General features: G+C 44.2%; 1 protein-coding gene across 4 annotated transcripts in view; it reads left to right on the forward strand.

Moving 5' to 3' along the window:
* The window catches only part of RUNX2 (RUNX family transcription factor 2), a 163610-nt gene that overhangs the window by 44348 nt on the left and 107186 nt on the right, over nt 1–12076 (forward strand). For 2 of the 4 annotated variants that reach the window (XM_075497763.1, XM_075497765.1), the window contains exon 4: nt 9269–9442. The exons of the other annotated variants lie outside the window; for them this stretch is intronic. In XM_075497763.1, coding sequence (XP_075353878.1) covers nt 9269–9442 — 174 coding nt within the window. The remainder of the gene's footprint in view (nt 1–9268; nt 9443–12076) is intronic. 4 annotated transcript variants of the gene reach the window in all.

Raw genomic sequence — 12076 nt, forward strand, 5'->3', positions numbered from 1 at the left:
AGAAGGACAGGTTAATTACTTTCTGTTCTATGCCCAGGAACAAATAACACTTGGCCTGTTTTACTTACTGAGTAGGAAAAGATGTTTGAGGGTGGTTAGTTTTTTTTTTAAAGGCTGCTGCATCCTGGCTTCTGCCTCCATATAGCCTGAGTGTAGGTGCCCTTTATATAACAATAACTTGACACTACTCAAAATACTTGGCGCTGCAAGCAGGGGCGTGGAACGCAATAAGAACACTTTAGCAGGTCTGAGGGTGAGTAAACTCCAGTAGTTTTGGAAGGAGAGGGTAGGGTTTTCAGCGTACGTCTCTCCCTTACTTGGCATTCGCAGACAATAAGAATACAAGGATTAACATAGTAGACTCCGTTTATTACACTTGGGTGGATAAAGCAATTATCTGTCTATCACAGCTGTAGTAAATTGTGCAACAGCATTAACATGGGTGGATACGTGGATAAATGCTACTCTGCTACAGAGGGTGCTGATACATAAGATAATCCTTCAAGTCGAACTTGTAAAGACTGTTTTCTTGTGGAGTTTATATCATGTTACTCCCGCCAGTGTAGATTGAAATGGCATCTTTTTTATTTTTAACCACGTTTTCAGGTTTCTTTAGCCATCTGAATTTTATTAGTAAGGTTATTTTAGAAATATCCCACTTTAATCAAGTTTAAACAATCTGCTTAAAACCTGCTGCATGGATATAAACACAGTAGTCTTCTAACGCAGCAAAACAATCTGTTGAAAGATACAGTGCAAACACGCACACATCCATCTATTATTGCTTAACTGTTGTTTCTTCCATGCCTGAATTCCCGTTGTAACCGCAGCGTTCAGCCTGCAATACGCTCCTGGTTTCGGGGGTGTAAAACAAAACCAAAAATGAAAATGCACCTTATTGATGTCTAGAGAGCAGAGCGGCGTAGCATCGGAGAGCTCTGAGACTAGATTTAAACTAAGCGCCTTAAATCTGCTTTAATGGCTGTGTTTACATCGCCCTCCCTTTTCGTTCTTTTAAAGTAATCAGGTTTTGCAAGCGTTAAGAAAACCATCCCCTGCTGCCAGCTGGAGGGAGGCCAGTTCAAGGAGATTTTTTTTCTCTTCCCCCCCTCTCGCCCCCTTCGTTTGCTATGATCTTTACTGCCAGTCGCTGCGGCAAGCAACAGAAGTTGGTGGGCTTTTTATAGGATAGCTACCTTGGGCGGGGGGAAAAGCCTTATTCCTCAAAGATATTGCTGTGTTAGGATGAGGATGATCAAGTCAGAATGAGGAGCCCTTGCGCTTTTGCGGGACAGCTCTTGCTCTCCCTCTTCTCCCCTTCTGCTAAAAAAAAGGGGGAGGAGAAGGGGGAGACCGTAACAGACACCAGCATGCAAAGGGAATTAAGGCAGGGACCGAGACTTGCGTGACAGTCTCTGTTTATATGAGTTGTCTTTAATGTCTCCGAGCGGCGATGCCAGCAATGTTTAGCTGGTTTCCTGGCACACGTGCACACAGATTCCTTTGTGTTCCTGGAGGATGGATAAAGGGGAAGGCAGAGCATCGGGGCGCAAGGGGGTCCCACCTGCTCCCTCCCCAACCTGGCCGGTTTGTGCTGATGTTCATACAGGGTGTCGCTCAGCTTTGCAGAACAAGCCTCAAGATCCGTGTCAGAATTCAAAAGCTTTTCAAAAAGAAAAGAGAAAGAAAAAAAAAACCCACTACAGCAAGGGGAGACCTTGCTCATTTACCGGCGAGCCGAGGCCGTACCGCAGGAGAGGGGCAGAGCAGAGGGCAGTGTGGATCCTGCAACGCTGGGATGAGTTGGAGGGTGGGAGGGAACCGGTGCAAAAGCAAGCCCACTCGAGCCCCTTCCTGCTCTGCTTGTCCTGTTTCTTGAAGCATCTTTTTGGTTTCATTCGTTAAATCTTCCGGTTTTGCTGTTTTAACACAGCTTCCCCTGTGCAGACTTCCTGGCCAGCTCAGCCCCTGCCACATGCCCCTCATCAGTCCCTTGCCCGCTGGAGCAGCAGCCTGCAGCCCTGCTCCGGGCAGGCATTTTTCACCTCTCTACGCAGAGAAATTTTGGGAGCGAGAGGCTCCTTTGCAGCTGCTGCCGTTTGCTGAACCCCCCCTACCTCTGGGTCTGTCTTTCAGCTGGATGAGTGCTTTTCACAGACCCCAGCTGAATTTTAAAAAGCATTGATAGCACTTTATATCCTCAAAGGCTTTGCAACGGTTGAGTTCGAGTCATTCCCATGGGCACGAAGGGACACAGGTTACACACCCGTGGGATCGTTTCCCCTCACCCTGCCTGCCCCTTCCTCCCTTCGTCCTGCTGGAAGCTCTGACTTCGAGCCGTGCTGGGCGGGCTGCCTGCGAGATGAGCTGAGTCGACATTTGCTTTTGCTCCCAGTAAGTCAGTGGGGAGATGACCATCGACACCAGACATGCTCTGCGGGCTTGACCTCTGCGCTGAGCTTCAAACCTGCCCCTGCTTCTGCTCACCCCGGGTTGGAGCCACAGCTTTGGGAAGGCAGTAGCCTAACTGGTTCCCCTGGGAGCTGGATCTGGCCCTTTTGGAGCCGTACCAGTATTCTGCAGACCTTCGGGAGAGCAGGGCTCAGGGAGGAGGAGCTCAGTGGGATTTTGGCAATGGACCACGTTAGATCCGTTGTATAGGAACTGAGCCCATCCACAGCGTACGTTCCTCTGTCTTTATTTACTTCCATTCCTCTGCAGTAGTTTCAGGTAGAGGGCCTACCTGCTTTGGGTACAAAAGGTGTCTTTTTTAAGAACAAAAAGAGACAGGGTCTTGCTTTCTGCCTGCGTCTGAGTGACTCCTGTTGACACTAATAGGGCTCTGTGTACAGTCGGGAGAATAAGCTCTCCAGTCTAATGCAAACTGGTGCCCTCAGCTATTTAAAAAACAAACATCTTTTTTTTTCTCCATTGAGTGAATTAACTGCAGTTACTGCACCTATGTAGCTCCTTGTTTTATGAACTATAAGAACCTTTCCTATGCACAGCCTATGGCCTAATTATGTAATTATGTCTCTTGGGTGGATTATATTTTTCTTCTCATAATTGTGTCTTTACCCAAGAGACTGGAAGGTTTCCAAGCTTTTCCCTTTCCTGGGTAAAAATTGTTTGGCTCTTTTGTGTTTTGGTTTTTTTTCGTCATGAACTTTGGATTGGGTGCGTTCGGGAGGACTGGGTGGGGGGAAGCCAGCCCAGGGATGACAGTTTGTCACAAGACAAGGGACACAAGAGGGACCCTTGTGACTTGCTTCAGAGATTTTCCCTTGCAAAGAGCTGACGTGCGTCTTCTGGGCTTTTGCTGATTTATGGCTCTCTTATTTTTACCTCCAGAGCATAGATTGACACTGCTTTGGAGTGACATCTTGCTGCAATGATGTATTGTCTGAAATTTGTAATAGAACAATGAATATTTTTGCTTCATGCTGAATGCTCAGTGTTATTCAGTCCCTGCACAACAGCTGTTAAGAAGCTTTAGGCTCAGGTCTCAACTCCTTTACCGTGGCATAAATGTGGCTCCCTTGACTTCAGCTTTACAAGCCTGTAGCTGAATTCACAGTCAAGCCCATGTCAGTATCTCCCAGTTACATCTGATCTGCAGGACCAAATGGGATGAAATGCAGGAAGACATCTAAAGAGAATTTAAGGAGAATTTGTGATGAAATTCAGAGGACACTTAACCTATCTTTTTTTGTGGTGTGAAATTGTCTTCTACAGCGTGTACACAGAAATATGTCACTAGTGTGCTAGTGTTAAAAGAGACATAATCAGAGTGCTTGTCTCAAAGACGTATAATGTTCGTAGGAAAAATGTGCCCGTTCTTTACCTTATTAAAGCACTTCACCTTTGGAGAACAGTGGGAATAATCAAAACTTGGGTTCTTGGGCTCTGTTGTGCTTCTCTTGAAGTCAGGGAAAGCTTGGGATGTATAGGCTATAAATTCATAGCTTGTAAACTAGGTGATTCTTCTTCTTTCTGCCACTCCTTAGCCTGAAGGGAAGTCCCTTTTCCATTAAAGTTTTCTCCTTTTTCAATCTCAGCACTGAACCCAGCGCCATAGAAAGCCTCGGTCACTGGCCCTGGCATTCAAAGGATTTTTATTTTGTTTGCCCTTTCGAGCTGTAGTCACTCCATGGAGTGACTCTCCAAACTTCACCAGCTGATGCTGAGCACACTTACAACATACAGCAAACACAAACCATGGTGGTATTTCATGTTGGGTCATCACCCTCCATTCTGCTTGGGACATCCCAGAAAACGTGTCCCCAGCAGGTTAGAGCCCAGGTTCTTACTTTCATGACCTTTCTGCCTTCCCTTGGCTCTTTTACGGAGACACCTGACTCCCACGATACTTCTTGTTGTTAAGGCAAAAGCAAAAAAGATAGAACTGGGCGATGACTGAAAATAGCTAACCCACTTGAGAGTGATAAAAGCATCTGTTGAAAATCTGGTAACCAGATCTCCTTGGTACCAGAAAAAAAAACACACACACACAAAAAAAACTGGTGGGTGGTGTACACGGTACAAAGAAAGGGAGTCCCTGAGTGTCAGCATCTGGTGAGGCCACGTGTAGCATAATCTGATTAGTTTTCAGTTCCACACCCACAAGCTGAAAGATAAAAACACACACCCCTCCTCCCCGAGGAGGTAAAAATCTTCAAGCATCAACACCACATTTACATTCTGCAAGGCCCGATTTACATCTTGACTTCTCCAGCGGAGCGGTGGAAGTTCAGTGATGAGAGACGAGCTCACGTCCCTTTCCAGTTACCACATCCAGCATACTCAAGATTGCCTTGCTTTGATCTGGGATACATTCCTTCGTTTAGTTTAAACTGAAATGATTAAGCTGGAGATGAAGCCTCCTCACATCTTCTGCCATGCCTGGGATGTGATAATTGAACATTAGCTTCTATGGGCCATTTTAACATGTTCTGAGGCCGTCCTGGACTGGCGAGCTGAAGCAGCAGCGCAGGCACCGTCTGGCTGGCTGCAGGTTGCATTGACGTTATTGCACTCTTCCACTGCTATTTTCTGGTTTGGTTCATGTAAAATGGCCAAAATTGGTACTGGGGTGGATTAATAGCAATGCTTTCTGTCTCCAGAAAGTAATACTCAGGTTGGTGTTTGGCTTGAAATAGCTGAGTAGCGGTGAGTGACCAAATATGGCTCGTCATTTTGGAGCAAATAATGGCTTTCTAGTATCTAACATGTTTTGTACTATGACAACAGACAAATCGGAACAGCTTGGATAGCTTTTGTCTGTTAACTCTCAGTTTTTCTCATCTCTTTCCCACCTCCTTGCCTGTGACCAGATCTATTCCAATAGCCGCTGGGTCCCATCCTTATTCAGTAACTCATGGGGCAGCCCCAATCTTTTTGACTGCATTTTGTATCCAAGCCTGCCTGTGTCCATAACCATTTTGTCCCCCTCCAAGCCCAATCCATTCCACAAAATCATCTTTGTAACAGAGCAACCGGCATTAAATGCAGTGTTGCAGGCATTGGGGCAGCTGCAACATTATTTTATTCCATTCTTTATGTAGCTTTTATATTGCTTTTTAATGTACTCACTGCTGCAGCAGATCACAGATTCTCCCTGAGCTCTCCACACTTGCTACCCTAATCTTTTTTCCTGAAATAAAATTACGCCTCATGACTGAGACCACGGAATACAGCTTTTCTTAGCACACTCCCCTGGGATCAGGAATTTCTCTGTCAACGGACACATATATCAATGAGAGATGAAAAGCAGCTTGTGGAATGAGTTTTAAACATGTATCACATATTTCATTGCTGCTGCTTATGTGCTACTCAGAAGGCCTTTTTAGAGTGTTTTCAGCCCATACCTCATGGCTCCTCTGTACTTAATAGGATTTTTTTTTTTTCTGCACAGGAATCAGGGCAAGAGATTTATTTAAGTTGCCTACACTTCTTTGTGAGCACCTCCTGAATGTGAAGTTTTTGTTGAGTTTCCTGCTTACTTTCAATGTGAGCACATCTTAGCTTTTATCAAAGCATAGTAACCCATAACGTGCAAAGCTGTAACGTAATCTCATCTCTCTGGGACATTTCACTGGGGGAGCGTGGCTCCTTCGGTGGATCTCTTTGTCACAACATGACTCCGTGTTACAACCCTAAATTTTAAATGTCCAGAAGGAGAAGGCAAGTCTGCCTTTGGCCCCTTGCTGGTTTCTGGGGACTTGCAGTTCCATTGATGCCTGGGGTCTTCCAGATGTGCATACAGCTCTCTTTTCCCTATTTTTTTTTTGGGGGGGGAGGAGGTGGCAACACCCAAACCCACACATCTCTAGATCATTTCAAGTCAACCAGATGTGGGAATCTTTCTTCTTATCCCCCCCCCCCGCCTTTTTTTCCTTTTTTCTTCTTTTTTCCCCCCTCCCTACACTGAAGTGCACTGCTATCCTGCTGAATTTTGTCTTTCTGTGATAGACCTAGTTCATTATAATAATAATACACATAATTAAATATAAACTCTTTTCTAGCAAAGCTATGCACGGGCAAACAGAGCGTGATGAAAACAAAGCAGGGGGTTATCGGGCACAGGTTGGTGCGGGAGTGCTGACCTATATAACAAGTGTTCATTGAGTTATCTGAAGACAGTTAAAATAGCTCGTGCAGCGGTTTGTTAGTGATTCTTTAGCAAAAAGGGCACTGTATGAACATAGCACAGGATTTTTCTACAAAAATTCAAAATAAAATTCGCTTTGGGGGTGGATTCATTCCCAGATAAAGTCAGCCCTGGCGTGTGAGGCCAGAGATAGGCTAATCAGGTTTGCCTTGTTTTGAGCCCTCTTGAATTTGCCGAAATGTGATTAAGAATGAGTAGAAGAGAAAAGGGGAGGGGAAGGAGATGCCTTTAAAAAACAGAGTGGAAAATATGACTGGCAAAGGGAAAAGCACATACATAAAAATTGTGGAGGAAAAGAAGATGGAGAAGGAGAAACCCCAAGGGAATACTGACTGCATGTGTGTGTGTAAGTCGTTTCTCCAGATTTAGCAGCACCCAGCTTGTACAAGTTGTAATTTAAATAGATTGAAAAGATAACGCTAAAGACTAGCAGGTTAAATGCTATCCGGTTAATTAAGCTGCCATTACAGAGTTGCTACAAGCCCACCAAAAATCATTCCCCATTTAAAGTGATTGATACCTGCTGAAGAGAGGACTAGCCACCCGTGTCAGCTCTAACATAGATCAGCGCTTTCTCCTTAAGGAGAAAGCTCCCGCCTACCCCGTGCTTTTAGACTGAGTCATCCTGGGGGAGCAAAATCGTATTTCAAAGTACAAAATAATGGGTCAACTAGTTAATTTTTTTAAATTGCTAGAGAAGTTTCTCCAAAATTAAATTCCAGGCAGTTTCTTCTCATCTCCCAACCTGAATCCTTCACTTCTCTATCTAGAACCACGATTTCTCTGAATCTAGTTTGGGTTTAGCTGTCCAGTACTGACATCGCTTTGCCTATATGTCATGCAGGCACTTTGGTCCCAGTTAGATGATGTGAACCGATGTACTTCAATACTGTCGTGAGAGGTACCAGTAAAAGGCATTTTTCTTAAGAGTGGTATTCTGATAGTTCAATCTCAAGATTCAATGGCCTCATGTACACTTTTAAAATAAATTAACCGGTGCCAGAATTGGTTCTCTGGCCCTAAGACCCATGGGACAAATCTAACCGTGTCTGCAAAGCTGAACTCCTGTAGCCTCCAAACAGATGGCTGTGTTCACACTGCTGAGGGACAACCCAGATTATCTCAAGCCACTGGGATCATCTGGAAGGGTTCAAGCCCAAACCCTACCAGAGACCCTTCTTATTGTTAAAAGCATAAAAATATCATACCCAGTTACTGCTTGTGCCTGTGCCCTGGCACTGCTTTTGGGGATGGAGGCAGACATCGTTCTGGGTTGCAGTCAGGGGGTCAGGGCCCCCGTTTCAGCTCTGCCAGAGGCTTTTTGCGTGCCTTTGGTCGGTAACTTAGGGTGAGATTCATTCCATTTAATGTTGACTAATGGTGAGGGTGTCTAATTAAACTAGTCATGTGTGCTCCCTCTCTGATCAGAGAAGGAAGAGAAAGCAAATTCAGAAGGTGAATCATCCCATTTTAAGACTGGTGTCAGAGACAAATGAGATGAATTGCCCTCTGGAAGTAGCTATTTCTTTCCATTAACTGTAGAGGAAGTCTACATTAGAAGAGTTTAGACTAGATGCCTGATTTATGAATGGCTAAAGTTAAGTAAAATTAGTCCTGACCTTAATCTTTATGCATGCCTGTTTCTCCATCTGTTGCATGATAGAAATAACACCTTCCGCGCCTCACATTCAAAGGCGCCATTGGGCGAGGAGCGTCCTGTAACTACTTTGGAAAGAAACTAAACCTAGGAGCAAAAATACAACGATTAGAGAAGTAAAGCCTTTACTCTTGAAACGTCTCAATGACAATATGAGCAGTACCAGTTGGGGCATCCTGTTGGTTTTGCCATTTTCCCCCTTTACATTTTGACAACCGAGCACCCCTAAATGACTTCTCCCAATGCGGCCATACGGCACGAGGGCAGTTAGCCTGTTTTTGGGGACAGAAGTAGGAGGACTGAGGAAGGGTGACCATGCAAGGGAGTGTAGGACCTAGTCTTGGCCAGCAGCTTTGAAGGTTTTCCTTGCGATACTGCTCTCCTCAAATGACAGTGACTATTTGCTTTTTGGAAAATCTCCCCAAGAAATGAAAGTTAATGACTAACTGTGACAGAGTTAAAGGAAAAAAATAAGGGGAGAAGAAAAGCTTGCATTTTCTTACCAAAAATCCACAACATATAAACCAGGCATGGAATAATTGTCCCACTTGATAACTTGTACTTATATATGAGGCTTGCTTTTGGAAAAGAAACTTTGCCCCTTTAACTACCTAGTGTAGTTAAAGCAGCAAAAAAAACAAAAAAAGTCAAGAAAGACCTTGTGTGGGTATCCTCCTAAGTGCTTATTTTGATCCAAATTGCAACATGTTACACATCTGTATGGGCACGGTTGTACTCGATATGGCTTTCACCAGCACAACCATGCCCAAAACACAAATCACCCCACCGATGTCGCTGTGTTATCGGGGGTAGCTGAGATACCTATAAATCCATTAAATCTAATGACAGGTCCTTAGAGGCCGTTTTGGGGGTTTTTTGGGGTGTGTTAAATTACTAAATCTTGTTATTAACGCTTTTATTTTATGATTTGCTGTTTCCAGGGCACAGACAGAAGCTTGATGACTCTAAACCTAGTTTGTTCTCTGAACGCCTCAGTGATTTAGGGCGCATTCCTCATCCCAGTATGAGAGTAGGGGTCCCGACCCAGAGCCCACGGCCCTCTCTGAACTCTGCACCAAGTCCTTTTAATCCACAAGGACAGAGTCAGATTACAGGTAAGAGACAGAACCATAGGTTTGACTTGCACAGGCAACGGTAGTAATTGCTTATGGATATTTGTGTCTCAAACTGCAGTAAAAGAGGCTGTTACAGAGCGAGAGATGTGTTCCAAGCAAAGCTAGGTGGGAAGTGGATTTTTCTATAGCGTTTGAAGCTGAAAATGTCTTTCTTTTTTTAAAATATCTTTTTGCTCTAAGTCCAAAATAGTCCAAAATAGTCAATCTGGGTAAACTGAGTAGGAATCTGGTGAAATTCTGCCACGTTGCTCTGCCTTGTCCTCCGTGTGTGCAATAGTACGTATTAGAATGAACATTTTTATTTAGCGTTTTTATTTTGCACTGGTGTTGAGGGAAGCGGCCAGCATTTAATGGTCTTTCTATCAGAATAATAATACAATCTTCTCACGTGGCGGTTTCCCTCTAGCACCAGTGCTGACCACTGTTACAATAAACGAACTGGGTTATGGAGAAATCTCCAAAGGTTGCTTGTGAGGGTTGTATGCAACATTTATGATTGCATGCTGAGAGACAGATTTCGTTGTGCTGAGAGAAATCATAAAGTACCACATGTCACAGATTATAAGACCAAAATAAGATGTTTAACTGCAGCTATGCCAGAAGTTTGCAACAAAACTGTGAAGCCTACAAAATAAACCGATTTTGTCAGTTTTCTAAATTCAGAGCTGGTTAGTTTTTTTCAAAAGAGTGTCAAAACAACCTTTATCTAATTTTGGCCATTTCTACACTCAAAACTTGTGCTGACATATTTGTGTCTATCCAGGATGTGAAGAGGTGTTGCCCCTGACCGATTCACTTGCTAGAACTGTTGGAGAACTTCACCTAGATGCAAGTCCATCAACAAAACTCTTGGCTCAATTTACTGGACCAGTTTAAAACTCAGTTTTGCTGCTGTAGTTGCATCTATACCGGGAGACCTTTGCCAATCTTATATACCAGTATTCCTTCACTGGTAAAGCACTCCTAATAGAGACATAGTCTTTGAGTCAACCTAGGAAGATTTCTGGTTTCATGTTTCAAGTGGTTTTGACATGATACCAGCTGAAACTTAGCGGTTTTAACAAAGTGTTGTGGCTTTCTTCTTCTTTCTTTTTCTTGTTTTTTAAGTTCCACTGGTTTATTAATTTGCAGTAAGAAAGAGAAGTAAGTGGGTTAATTTGAACCCAAAGCACTCAGAGAACTGAAACGAAAAAATTGTTCCCATGAGCTGTGGCAAAGTTCTCCCAGACCTAGAAGTCTAGCTTTAACTAGCATAAAATGTTTATAATATATTAAATATGTCGATAGTACCCATTACAAGGTACCTGCTGCCCACCAGCTTCCCAGAGCAGGTTTTTTGGCCAGGCTTAGTGTTTTGTTAGTTGGGCATGTGAAGTCAGGGCTCTTGTGCATAACATTTTCTGGGTAAGAACAGCCATACTAAAGTCCAATATTTCTTCTAACCTACTGTCTTCTGTCTGGCAGTGTTTGGGGACATAGCTCCCAAGAAAGCAGGGGGGAAAAACGGGGCTATAATCAGCTTTTTTCCTCGTTCCTTGTGCCTCCATAGTTTACCTATTGTGCAACACTATATCTAGAAACGAAGGAGGGTGAAATTCTTCCTGACCCCATCTGGTGATCAGCTTATGCCCTGAAGCACAAGAACTGAGATCCCCTTGTAATATTTTTCCTAGCTAAGTGTAACCTCATATGCTGCTCTCATTCACATAAATGCCTCCTGTAGAAAATGTTCTGCTGGGTTTGATTAATAGACTACTTCTCTGCCTCATTATGAATCAGCAGCAGCATTTACAGATCCAGGAGGTGAAAACTTCAGATGAGCTTTAAATAAGCCTGACTGGAAACAAAGCTGTGTGGCATTCGCTGTCTTCTCTGCAAATTTAAGAGTCAGCAGTTCAAAGTACCAGCTGAGACTTCATCGAGAGAGGGAAGATGTGGTGCTGGTAGGGCAGGAGAGGGGTGAGCCGAACCAAGGAAGGCAGGCTGACTTTCCCATCTATTGTGGATTATGTGCTTTTCTTGCCGGATAAACTCATGGTCGTGGGGGATACTTTAGAATCCCAAATTGCTCTCATTTCGCCCAAAGCAGTGAGGACTCAGCTGCTTATTAAAGTTTGCAGTGAATACGGGGCTGTACTGTGGTCCAATACAGTATTTGCCATGTTATTCCCCACCCTTGTCTCCTTCTCAATTTAGAAAAGTCAAACACCCAGCCCTCAAAGGCTATTCGTTAGCTTTCTGGTAGCCCTCCCATTTAATAAGGCGATTCGCGTGAGCATGTTACATCGGTGCGAGCTCTGTGAATTGTGCTGGCTTCCCCACAAGGCTTTCTGGTGCTCTTCAGGACGTTGATTGTAATCTGTAAAGCTCTACAGGCTTTGATGTTCCACCAAAGTGTTGGGATGCTTTTTGCGGACAGTGCCTCCGAGTTCTTCTGGGGTGAATGGATGCTCGTTGCCACACAAAGCGTGCAACGAGAGACAAAGTTGATGCCGCAGACGAGGCACCGCTTTGATCGGGTGTTAGGTGACCATGGGAAATTGCTAAACGTCCGCCTGTTTGGTGTGGTAGCAGGGAGTGAGCTGCTTGGGCTGTTCGTCTCCACCAGTTTCC

This window comes from Mycteria americana, chromosome 3 (genome assembly GCF_035582795.1).
Source record: "Mycteria americana isolate JAX WOST 10 ecotype Jacksonville Zoo and Gardens chromosome 3, USCA_MyAme_1.0, whole genome shotgun sequence".
NCBI classification, from domain to species: domain Eukaryota; kingdom Metazoa; phylum Chordata; class Aves; order Ciconiiformes; family Ciconiidae; genus Mycteria; species Mycteria americana.